General features: G+C 32.9%; 1 protein-coding gene across 4 annotated transcripts in view; it reads left to right on the plus strand.

The window, feature by feature from the left end:
- The window catches only part of COL19A1 (collagen type XIX alpha 1 chain), a 312,174-nt gene that overhangs the window by 14,664 nt on the left and 284,094 nt on the right, over window positions 1–13,416 (plus strand). For all 4 annotated transcript variants that reach the window (XR_011996755.1, XM_072735110.1, XM_072735118.1 and 1 more), the window contains exons 2-4: window positions 2,338–2,464; window positions 10,538–10,612; window positions 11,412–11,511. Coding sequence is in view for 3 of the 4 variants with exons in the window: in XM_072735110.1 (XP_072591211.1) it covers window positions 2,338–2,464; window positions 10,538–10,612; window positions 11,412–11,511 (302 nt within the window). In the remaining variant the exon portion in view is untranslated. The remainder of the gene's footprint in view (window positions 1–2,337; window positions 2,465–10,537; window positions 10,613–11,411; window positions 11,512–13,416) is intronic.

The raw sequence follows: 13,416 nt of genomic DNA on the forward strand, positions 1-13,416 counted from the left end.
GATAATTAGATTAATATTTGTGAGTTCATTTATTTGAAATAGAATTGCCTTACCACTTACTAACTAATTTGACATAATAGGATAAGCTTTTAAAGTCATATGAGGATTAGGACTATATCTAGATGAAAGAGTTCAAAAGAAATAAGGCATAAAACCAGCTGTTTGATATTTAGAACCACACATACGTTTTTAGTATTGCAATTGCTACTTCTAGCTATTCATCCAGAAATATCTAAAATCTTGAATTAATTTTAAAATGCTGATCTTAGGGTATTTGGCATATGCAGAATACCAAAAACGGTGGCTTTAGTTTTTTTTTCTAGGGTATGTACTGACAACATTTAGACATTGGTATGATGGATTCTTTCATATTTGACTCTTGAGTAAACTTTGAATGATAGCAAATAAATGATTCAATATTATTTGCATATTTAGAAGTCTTAGAATAGCTATTCTAATAATACTGCAATTGTTAAATATGCTGAAGGAGCTGTTATATTTTTACTTGCAATTTATTCCCTTGTTAGTTATTTCACTATAAAAATTAATTTAAGTAATATTTAAGTTTTCTATTATAGAGATTCTGTATATTAAATCTTTTATTGTAATACCAATAAAGTAGTAGTCTATATTTATAAAGACAAATGATTATGGAGAGTAACACATCAATGTTAAACATGATACCAGTGGTAGGCTCAGATAGGTAGGCATGGCATATATCCATTTTTCTCCTAAACAGGTGGAAAGATTTCTTTACACATGTCTAGTAATTACTTCAGTAGCAGTGATTATTTAACTCAGTAACAACATAATTAAGTTTATAGAAAACTTAAGACAAAATATGTAACACTAATATTCAGAGGAGAAAACAGAATTGTGAATAATAAGATTATATTTTTAAAATATAAATCATTGTATATGACACCAAAAGAACAGATGCAAAAAAATAGGTAAATTGGACTATGTAAAAATAAAAAAAATTCTTTGCAGCAAAGGACACAATCAACAGAATAAAGACGTAACTCACAATATAGAAGAAAGTATTTGCAAACAATATATCTGAAAAGGGGCTAATATCCAGAATATATAAAGAACTCCTACAATTTAACAACAGAAAACAAGATTTAAAAATGGAGAAAGGAGTTAAATAGACCATTCTCCAAAGAAGATACTCAAATGGATAATATGCATATGAAAAGATATTCAATATCGCTAATCCTTAGGGAAATGAAAATCAAAAACACAATGAGATACCATCTCACACATTGGTTGCTATTAAAAATCCTACTACTAATAATAATAATGTTGATGAGGATGTGGAGAATTTGGAACCATTATGCATAGTTGGTAGGAATGTAAAATGGTGCAGCTGCTATGGCAAACATTATGTTGGTTCCTCAGAAAATTCAAAATAGAATTATCATATGATCCAGCAATGCCATTTTTGGTATGTATCCAAAATAATTAAAAGCAGGGACTTGAACAGATATTTGTACATTCATGTTCATAACCGCATTATTCACAATAGTCAAAGATGGGAGCAACCCAAGTGTCCATCAAAGGATGAATGATAGACAAAACATAGTATATACATACAATGCATTATTATTCAGCTTTAAAAAGGAAGGAAATTCTGACATGTGCTGCCACATGGATGAAACTTAAGGACATTGTGCTAAGTGAAATAAAGTCCCAAAAGGATAAATACAGCTTGATTCTACTCATATGAGGCACCTAGAGTAGTGAAATTTATAGAGACAGAAAGTTAAGTGGTGGTTGCCAAGGGTTGCGGGAAGGAAAAATGGGAATTTAGTTTTCAATAGTTATAGAGTCTCAGTTTTGCAAGATGAGAAGTTATGGATGGTTGTGATGATTATACAATAATATGAAGATATTTAATACCACTTAAAAAGATTATAGATTTTATTTTGTGTTTTACCAGGATTTAAAATATCCTTTATATATATATATTTTTTATTTTGTGTTTTACCAGGATTTAAAATATCCTTTTTATAAATAAATAAATACACACAAATCATTTAAGAGGTATAACTTTAAAAAAATATATGTAAAGAAGAGCAAATTTAAGTTATAAGAGACTTTGTGGACATTGATAATTAGGAACTAATCTGAAAATATTTTTGGAGCCTTTTCATACTCATTAAGGTATATATTGATATATTATGTATAATCACATAAATAATCATATATCCCATTATATAATTATTTATATTGTAAAATCTTTTGTGTTCTCTTAGGTAATGAGGATCTTCTAGAGATAATGATGAGAGGAAGCATATATAATAAACTCCGTTCCAATATTTTGTTTTGTTGCAGGTCTGTGGCCACTTGTTCACATGGTTTCGAGGCACAATGAAGCACGCTGGCTCTTGGAAACTTTGGCCCTGGGTGGCAGTGCTTCTACTTCCTGCTTCCACTTCCGTGACAGTCCGGGACAAGTCAGGTATCTAGGCCACCTCTTTTTGTCCAGTCACTAAATGTTATTTATAGGCTTTAAGTTATTTTTAAAAGTCATTAAAAATAAATTGTTGGGGTTGAGGAGGCCATAGGTTAAATCTACAAGTACAAAATAAATAATTCATTGTTTTTCCCATTGACCTTTAATGTTGCACGTTTAAACTTTCTAAAACTATCTCATTTTCCCATATGTATATTGTATTAGTCTACATAACCTTTCTTTCCTCTCATTGATGATTACAAATATAAATATGTGCATGTCTCTCTGTGTGTATTTTTCTCCTTTTTCCCTTTATTATAAGGTATTCAAATTAGAAGTACATAAATTTGTCACTAATTAGGATTAACCAGGAACATACCTACTCTTAATTAGGAAGAGTAATAAACAGAATAGGAGATATAAAAGGAAACATAGTTTAATTACATGAGTTTTATAGTATTTCAGATGAAATGAACAAAAGATTAACAGTCATTAGAGCACTTATTGCACTAAATAGATAATATTTATTTGCAGTTGTCAAATTCACAAATATCAATTTCACAAATGTTTCCAAAGCGCTGCAAGGCAGTTTGAAACATTTACTCTCACCTCTGATTTTTAAAAATGATTATGTGGTGGGATGCTTGGGTGGCTCAGTGGTTGAACGTCTGCCTTTGGCTCAGGGCGTGATCCTAGTTCAGGGATGGAGTCCCGCCTGAGGCTCCCTCCCAGGAGCCTGCTTCTCCCTCTGCCTGTCTCTGCTTCTCTCTGTGTCTCTCATGAATAAATAAATAAAATCTTAAAAAAATGATTATGTTGCTAGTTTGGAAAACTTTTCTTGAACTTTGAGAATGTGTAAATTACTGATCTGGATATACTTCTAAGTCAAACTAGACACATTGGAGAAGCCATTTCCTAAGCAAAGAGAGATTTCAACTCCTATGCAAAGGAGCACATAAGATGTATTCTGATGTTGGTCATACATGGTGATGTATTCTAAAACTGTGAGTCCTTTTGTACTTATTCTTTTGAATATATCTTTAAGAAGTTTTGTTTAACAGGTATAAACACACTCTGGTAGAGACTTTTGAGTTCAAAGCACACACAAAATTATTCTTATAAAGATATAATAATAAATAATAATAATAAATCTTGGTCTCTCAGTGTTATATAAGCTTTTATGATTTTTATGTTAATTTGGAAGGAGGTGCATTTCCTAATAATCCACATGAAAGTCTGAGTAGTCTACCCACTCTATCAAAGATATCCTGAGGCTGTTATACTTTTTTGGGGGAAAACACTTTCTTCAGTGAGAAATAAATCAGAAGTGACTCATGACAAAAGGAAGTCCATTGGGCAGGGGGAGTTCATTCTGATAATGTTGCTACTCTTAATTTCTTTATGTCTTCTGTTAAGAACACTAATAGGTAATATGATTTGCAACTTAAACATAGGGGATAGGACTTCTTTGGTTAGAAAGGAAAATGAATCTTTGGTTAAGTAGGACTGGTTTTTAGAGACATTCTAGTGTATAATAAATGTTCTTAATAATTTGAAGGATCTATGATGAATGTATTTCGCTATATATATCGAAATGTATATAATCTGAGATGTATATAATCTGGTCCAATTAATTTTACTAAATTGATCTTTCTGGAACATTTTCCTAAGAAGTGTGACTTCAAAATTAATCTGAACTCTAACACGATTCACATAACATGAAGCACCGAGGAAAATTAATACAGACAAAAATGAAGAGTTGATTTTTATCAGGCTGTTTGAGAGAAACGGTTCTTGAAGCAACACGTCCAAACGTGCCATGAAAATTGCTTCATTTCAGGTATTAATTGAAAATGTCAGCACAGCACTGTCATAAGGATTATTGAAGAATGACATGCTGGGCATGGTCGGACAGGGGCTCTCCTTATGTCTTGTGTCTCTGATTCACACTGTAAGGTTCCCTTTTTAGTTTCCTCATGTGTAGACCTGTGCGTGTGGTCACTAACCATTTACCGGAGGGAAGTGATTACATCTAAAAATAAGATATAACAAATCTGAGGGAGAGGCTAGGGTTTCAACTCTGGAGTCTGTGAAGTTGTCAGCAGTCTACTGTTAAACTTAAATATACGAAGGACAGGTTGAGTCTTCTAATTGCTTTATTTTAACCTTATGGTCTGCTTAATGATACTTGGGGTATTGTTCTAGTTGGGACCGAATTCCAAAGTAATATGGAAAGATTCAATACAACATGAATTTTAAAATCTTGAAGCTATTCAGAATTCAGTTATTTCTTATTCTTTTATCATGTTACTATTCTATTGAGATTATGAGTTAAGGCATATTTATATATTTTCATGTTGCAAATAAACAATTTGAATGTGGCAGTATCGGCTCAGTTGTCAAAAGAAGGTGGGGAAGAGAATCCTATTAAAAATATACATTGTACAGACCTTAAAACCTGTTTTAATCAGTTTCTTAAAACTTTCCACTGTGATAGAAGTTTATGTATTGAATAATTAATTGTTCCTCTTTTCGTTTTACTTTGTTAAATCTGATCTAAGGCCAAAGTACTGAGTCCCCATCAAAAGTAATAGAAACAGAAAATCGGAGTAAGGAAAAGTAGCAAATCCCAGCCTTGGGGCACCTTGGTAGCTGAGTAGGGTAAATTCTCAGTCTTTGATTTCAGCTCAGGTCATGATCTTAGGGTTGTGAGACAGAGCCCCTCATTGGGCTCTATGCAGGGCTCTATGTGGGGCCTGCTTGAGATGCTCTCCCTCTCCCTCTCTGTTCCTCTCCTCCCCCACCCTAGACAAAACCAACAAAACAAAACAAAGAAACAGACCAGATAAAAGGAGAGATGATAGAATGCCATTTCTTTTTCTAATGGTAAAACTTTGGGTTAACTGTCTAGATGGAATTGATTATAAACTTAGGCCCTAGACCATACACAGAAAGCTTTTAAAATCAGTTTTCGGGATCCCTGGGTGGCGCAGCAGTTTAGCACCTGCCTTTGGCCCAGGGCGCGATCCTGGAGACCCGGGATCGAATCCCACGTCGGGCTCCCGGTGCATGGAGCCTGCTTCTCCCTCTGCCTATGTCTCTGTCTCTCTCTGTCTCTCTCTCTCTGTGTGACTATCATAAATAAATAAAAATTAAAAAAATAAAATAAAATCAGTTTTCCATCAATCACAAGGAAAAACTGTTACCCTGAAATTTGGCTTTAATTAATGGACACACATGAAACTCTTAAACTCAGAGTAGTAAGTATGCTATCATATAGAGAATTTTATTTTGTGTTTTTAGGACTTCCTCATGTTCAATATGGTACCATGGAACTGACAAATATACTTTGCAACTCCTAAATTTTTAAAATGAAGGAGAGTTTTACAAGTATTCAATAAAAATTACAACTCCTAACCAGGTATTCTTTGGAGGAACAGCTTTGTATTAAAACAACAACAACAACAACAACAACAGCAAAAACGCACAAGAAGCTATGAAGATTTTGTGACCTTTTGTGACTTTTCTGTTCAAATAACTGTGTTCTCATTTCTTTTTTTTTTCTTGTTTGGTCACTTTTGCATATTATTTTTGTTATATTTTGGTCTGATGATCCTGAGGCAAATTCTGTGTTATGAGTTTTGTCACTCAGAGTAAAGAAAAGTATTTTTCTTAATGCACATTAGAAAAGAAGAGTGATAGGGGTATCTGGGTGGCTCAGTTGGTTAAGCCTCTTATCTGGGTGGCTCAGTTGGTTAAGCCTCTGACTCTTGGTCTCATCTCAGGTCTTGATCTCCCAGTCATGGGTTCAAGTCCTGTGTTGGCCCCCATGCCCATATCTACCCAAATCAAACCCAGCTTCCCTCCTTTCAGGAACCTTCTAACCAGGTGAGCTACCCAGGTCCTTCAAGGCAAATCAGTTGGAAAGTGGGTCTGACAATCACCAACAACATCTTAGCAGGAACTGTCAGAAACCTTTGCATTTGCTTTTCAAAAGATCTGTCAATTAAGGGTTCCCAAGTAGTATCTCTTTTGTGGTGAAATTTAGTAATTACTTTTGAAACATTCCAGAGAGTCTTGGAAGTGTCCCTGCTGCAGTGATTCTCCTCTGGTCTACCTGATAAGATATTTGGATCTTGTCAGTAGTTCTTCAAGATATACACACATTTACTCAAAAAGTGTGCTTTAGTTTATATTAAAATCTGTATGTCAATACTCATAGAAGTTAACACATCCAACTTGTGATAGCCTTGTCTACTGCCTTGCCATTTGTATGCAGTGGATCCCTAAGACTTATGTATTCATATTGTTATTGTACCTTGAATCTTATCCCCAAACAATTAATGTTAAGTTTTCCTTTGTTTTGTTCAGATTTTTACAGCAAAGCACATGTTCTAAATATATGAAGCTATATTTGATTTTCATAAACTAAAGACTTTAGTGGAGAATTACTTTCATGAATATTGCTGGAAATGTTGAATTCCGTTCATGTCAAAGTGATAGGTTTATTACTTTGACATCATCATATATTCATTAAGCCTTTGGAAGAATTTAAATAAGACATGTATTGTTTCCAACTTGGTGGTAGGCCAGGATACCTTTCATGATGAAAGCATCATAGTAGGAACTCCCTTTTTGCTGTCTTGAGATTTGTTTTGTCAATCACCTGTTGGGTTTGTCCTACCTACATTGTAGAGAATTTAAAGTTAACCTCATTTATAACTGCCATATTCAAAGTCATTATAAAAGTTCAATCAGAATTTCAGTTGTTTTGGAAGAATCATTGTTAGCTTATTTTCTTACAGGATTCTGTTTCCTTCATGTTAATGAAGCACTATACTCACTAAGGCTCAATAAATCTTAGATGCTCAGTCTAATGAATTTTTACATACACATTTATACATTTGTGTAGCTACTACTCAGATCAGGTTATAGAACATTTCCAGAACCCCAGAAGGCTTTCCTGTATCTACTTTCAGTTGACATCCCACCAAGGTAACTTATACTGTAACCTATACTGTGACGTAAATTAGTTGTATAGTTTTTTGAACCTCAAATAAATGAGATTATTAACGTGTATTCTTTTGAGAATGGTATTCTTTCCACCTAATAATGCATCTGTGAGATTCACCCAGGTTGTTGCATGTGTCAGAAGTTTATTCTGTACAATTTTTCATTGTATATACCACAATTTATTCACTTATTCTCTTGTCAATGAACATTTGGATTATTTTCAGTTGTATACTGTTATGAGTAATGTTACAATGTATATTCTCTTCTAAAAGGGTACACTCATTTTTAATGCTCATTAAAGCATTAAATGGGCATTTCCTTGGAATTTCCAAGTCAGAGAGTTCATGTATATTTAGCTTTAGTAAACCCTGTCAGTTTTCTAAAGTGGTTGCACTGATTTCCACTCCTACAAGCAATGTGGGAGAATTCTTTTGTTCCACATTCTCATCAAAACTTGGTACTGTCAGTTTCTGAAGTTTTAGTCATTTAGCAGTATCTCATTGTTCATCTGCACTCCCTTGACTACTAGTGATGTTGAGCACTTTTTCACATGATGGTTGGCACTTTGGATCTGCACTTTTATGAAATGCTTAAACTTTTTGTGCCTGTTCAAGATAGAATTTTCAGTCTCTTTCTTACTGACTTGTGAGAGTTCTTTGTGTATTTTGATATATGATACATTATCGGATGTAGGTATTGAAATAGTCTTTGTCTCCTTTTCACTCTTTTAATGTGGTCCTTTGATTTATAAGTATTTAATTTTAATGAAGTCCAATTTATCAGTCTTTTATAATAAGTGCCTTCTGTGTCCCTTTAAGAAATTTTTGCTTCCTGGAGTTCATGATGATCTTCTGTTTTTCTGTAGTGCTTTATTGTTTTACCTTTCATGTTAGGTTTAATGTCATCTCTAATTTATTTCTCTGTATGTTGTAAGAGTCAAGGTTCAGTGTTTTCCTATGTGGAGATCCAGTTCACCCAGAAACATTTACTGGAAAGACCATCCTTTCCCCACTGAATTACAGTGGCTCCTTTGTGGTCAAGATGAAGATCTGTTTTTGGACACTGTTTCATTGACCTCTTCTATATGTGCACCAGTACCACAACCACATTATAAAAATTTCTGTTATCTAATGGTATAAGTTCTCCAGCTTTTTCTTCATTTTTGCTTTAACTATTTTGGTTTTTTGGAATTCCATATAAATTTGAAAATCAGCTTGTCAGTCTCTCTCTCTCTCTCTCTCTCTCTCTCTCACACACACACACACACACACACACACACACATCATTGGGATTTAAATTGGAACTGTACTGAATCTAGAGATAAAATTGAGAATTGACATCGTAACAATATTGAGTCTTCCAGTGTAAATACTTAGTTTATTGCTTCAATTATTTTAGGAATTCAGTCTCCCTTGGCAATGTTCTCTGGTTTTCAGTACAGAGATCTTGATGAGATGCGTGGCTTTTATCAAAATGACTATGAATTTAGATTTAAAAATTGATAATGTTTACAAAATATCAAATTTTACTCATCATTTCAGACCTGTAGTCATGTTAAGATCTCTGAGAGAGGAATTTCCAAAGTAGCTAAGTGATCTCTAAAATTATTCAGTACTATAATTTCACGTATGGGGATTACAACCTTTAAATCTGATTAAGTGATAGCGCTATTTAGAATCTGATTTATTCTTCTAGTTAAATATATTTAGATGATACCCCGTCAACACCCCTGAAGTTCATGATACATTTGTTAAATGAAGGGCTGATTTGCTGAGCAGTTTAATTTGGGAATCAGTACTTTCTACTTCCCATTGAGCAAGAGATTGACTGAGTTTTAAGCAGTTTTGTCCCCTTTGTATTAAAAACTTTTAGGTCATTCAATCCAAACATGAATTTAGACCTGAAGAATGAAGATCATTCTTGTGTGATGCCAAAATAGTTAATTGATTATTTTAAGAATATCTGTCCAGTTATACAGTTCCTTGGCATATTCTAAAATTTGGCTACATTTTTGTCTAAATTGACTATTACTTTCTCAGAATCTAGCTTGAATTTGATTTAAACATATCTCAGATAACTAAAAGTTAATGCATGTATGTATATTACTGTGTTAAGATGTGGTAGTGTTGAATATGTACATTCATTGTTGAGTGGAGACTACTTTTATCTTTTATTTTTTTAAGTATCATTAGGTGCCCTAGCACATAACTAATACTTTCTTAATGATTTAATCCAATTTTTAAAATTATAGGCCACTTCTGTAAGGCAGATATCTTTGCTTTTTAATTTTATTGTGATAACTTTCATGTATATTGCTGCTTTAGTCAATTCAGGCTGTTCTAAGAATACCATAGGCTGGATGGCTTAACATAAATTTATTTCACACAGTTCTAGAGGCTGGGAAGCTTGAGATCAGGGTTCCAGCATCCAGGTTCTGCTGTGGGACCTCTTCCTGGTTTTCTTGTTGGTAAAGAGAGGAGGAGCTCCTTATATGGACAGAATTCCATCATGAGGGTTCTACTTGTATGTCCTCATCCAAATCAAATTACTGTCCAAAGTCCCTACCTCCAAATACCATTACATTGGGGATCAAAGCTTCAACATATGAATTTGGAGGGAGACATTCAGTCCATAACAGTCCCCTTCTGATTTAAAGTTCAGTATCACCTGGCAAGAAAACCTGAATCAAATTTTTTTTCAAAAATAGTAGCAGTTTGTTTTAATATTAGAATATATTTTGAATGTGAAAATGTAATGATGTTAAAGCTAGATAATTTCATAATGTAAAAAATGTATAGCAATTAGAAAGTTAGAATAGTAGTAGTAGTAGTAGTAGTAGTAATAATAATAATAATAATAATAGATTACACAAACATTAACTCTGTACCAGGCATATGTAATCCTCACAAACATACTGTGAGGTGAGTAATCTTATCTTCAATCTATAGAAATTTAGTGAAATGGTTTATTATTTTCATTTTAAGTTTCTAATTGTATTGTCTGATTCAAAGTTATTTGAATTGATTAAAACATTCAGTGTACACCTTCATTTTTTTTTTTAAATAGAAAAACAGTGTCCTGTACTGAGAACAGAGGGACATCAGTTTTCACAGGACAACAGAGCTAAACTTGAAGTTTCAGGTAAGCATCATAATCCTTTGGAAAGAAGCGTTTTGTTTGAAGTTTTTACCGTATGTGTATTATATCACAAGCGATGCTTTGACATTGTAATTTAAGATAACATCAATATGAGAAATTAAAAATAAATAAGATAAGTGATGTAGAAAATATGTTAAGAGCAGAGTACTGTATTAACTAAGGACAACTCAGCCTCTTGGAGAAAAAAATTATAAAAGTTGTATCCATTGTAGAAACTTTGAAAGAGGAAAAGAAAATTTATGAGAAAGATCTTACTGCCTAAAGACAGCCATGATTCCCATTTTTGGTGTAATATTCCTATCTTTCTTTCTCTGTCTTTGTCTCCTCCCAACACACATATAATCATAATATGTATATTGAATTTCAAATCAAAGCATTTTCGCACATCAACATATATTCCTCTAAGGTATGATTTTTTTTTAGAAAACAAGACTACTTAAATTTCTGTTGAATTGCTGTAATATTTTTTACTTAACTAACTTTCTGTCTTTAGACATCAGAAATGCTACAACAAGCTGCCCTAATTATTTTCTTAGGATAATTACTAGGTCAAAGAAAATTAAAATTTGAGTCTTTCAAAATGTATTTCATCCTCCTGTATACATCCTAAAAGAAGAAAAATTAAATCAAGAAATTTTGCTGATCCCAAACAACAGGATTTTATTTGAAATAAACCAGTCTAAGATAAGGAAAACCAAAAAAAGTCCCATTTAAAGATATCAATATCTCTGTGAGTTTTGTAATTTAACTACTGGATTAAATCATTTATCACATTTTATAGGTTTTGACCTAGGAGAGAGCTTTTCTCTGAGACGTGCATTTTGTGAAGGTGATAAAACCTGTTTCAAACTGGGAAGTGCATTTCTTATTAGAGATACCATGTAAGTAAAATAACAATTTTTCTTTACATTTTAATAATGCTACACAAACTCTTTTCTAAGGAAGCTCCAAAATTTGTTTAAAGGATAATTTTCTCAATGGTGTCATACTTACTTGAATGCTGCGGTAAGTGAGCTGTTTATATATTCATTGTTATTAATCATCTTTGCAACCTGATCTTATTCTATGGTATAAATGCCATTCACCAAAGATACAGGCATAATCTTTATATAGTAATTAAGTAATAGAAATTAATAGTAATTAAATCCATTTTGAAGAAGTATTATGTTTAAAATAGATATAACCAAGGAAGAATTTCAAATGTGAACTTTAAAACATAAGACACAATGTAGATTTAGAGACAAAAGATTGATATTTATTGAAATCATTTCTGCATTTAGTATGCTTCATAATAAATTAAAACAAAAGAAAATAGCCTTAGGTATTCCTCTTCTATGTTGTATAGAATGCATAATAACATAATGATATCAGCATAAGATGTTCTTGATACACATTTCATTTCAAAATTAATTTACCAAAGTTTTCCTTTGTTATTCTTTACTATTTGTTTTCTACTGATAAGCCTGGGATTTTAAAAAAAGAAAGTATCACATGCCATTAAATACTGACAATTGATCAGCCACTTTACAGGGCAATAATACTTCCCCATATGGTCCACATGTAATTGGAAGATGGATATATAAATATTCAGAAAGCTTGAATCATCTGGAAAGCAGATAGGGCATACACATTCTTGATATTAATATTTGAGTCCAAGATGAACATTCTGTTTTATGAATATACTGCAGTGAAAAAGCATTAAAACTTTGGTTTTAATACCTAACACAGATGTTTTTGTGTGAAAGCATATATGGATATTTTCACTTCTTAATGAGTAGCCTAATATTTAAGTTACCAGATAGGGTTGTTGAGAGTCTTCACATTTGAATTCTCAAAGGTAATTAATCATCTTGTTGCCTATCCTCAGATGCTCTGTGTAAACTAGTTCCCTAGCTCACTTTTTCCTTGAGAAAATTTTCTTTTAAATCTATTTTGTGATACTTTAGGTGCTTTTAGTTTAATGGTGTGGTTCCTTAAAAGTAAACTGCTCATTAATTGGTAAGAAATAAGAGTGTTATGAAAGCAATCTGATACTGGGGGATAGAATGGGTGATGGAAGAGGTGGAGAATTTCGGCAGATAGGACAGTACAGACTTGTGCTGCTGGGGGCGGCTTTTAGGTGGCTTTGTATGTAGGCATTGAACCTTCAGGGTACAACAGTTCTGTGTTTAAGGATGTGAATACCCAAAGAAAAGTCATTATGTCTTAAAAAAAAAAAGAAAAAGGAAAAGAAAGGGGGCACCTTGGTGGCTCAGTGGTTGAGCATCTGCCTTTGGCTCAGGTTGTGATCCCTGGGTCCTGGGATCAAGTTCAGCATCAGGCTTTCTGCAGGGAGCCTTCTTCTATCTCTGCCTATGTCTCTGCTTCTTTCTCTGTGTGTCTCTCATGAATAAATACATAAAATATTTTAAAAAAAGAAAAGTCAACATGTATCTCATCTATATCATATATACAGAGATTTAGATTTAGTTTTTTAACTAGCAGGAGATAAATTAATTAAAGAATTTAAGAAAGGTAATAAAATTTGTCCCAAAAAATTAAGGTGGATTTTCTCTCTGCCTTCTTCCTGACAATTTAAACCTCTGTAATTCTGTCCAGGTGGCTAAAGGATTGGTGGGAAAACTTTTAAAAATTCACTAGAACTTAACATGAGAAGATTTGACTAATTTTAAGTAGTAACATTGGCAATCTTGCTGCCCCTTTGAATATGCGTAATAATAGATATTAGCCAAGACCTGCCACTTATTTTCTGACTTTTAGCTCTAAATCATTGCATGATCCCTGGG

Source organism: Vulpes vulpes, chromosome 1 (genome assembly GCF_048418805.1).
Source record: "Vulpes vulpes isolate BD-2025 chromosome 1, VulVul3, whole genome shotgun sequence".
NCBI classification, from domain to species: domain Eukaryota; kingdom Metazoa; phylum Chordata; class Mammalia; order Carnivora; family Canidae; genus Vulpes; species Vulpes vulpes.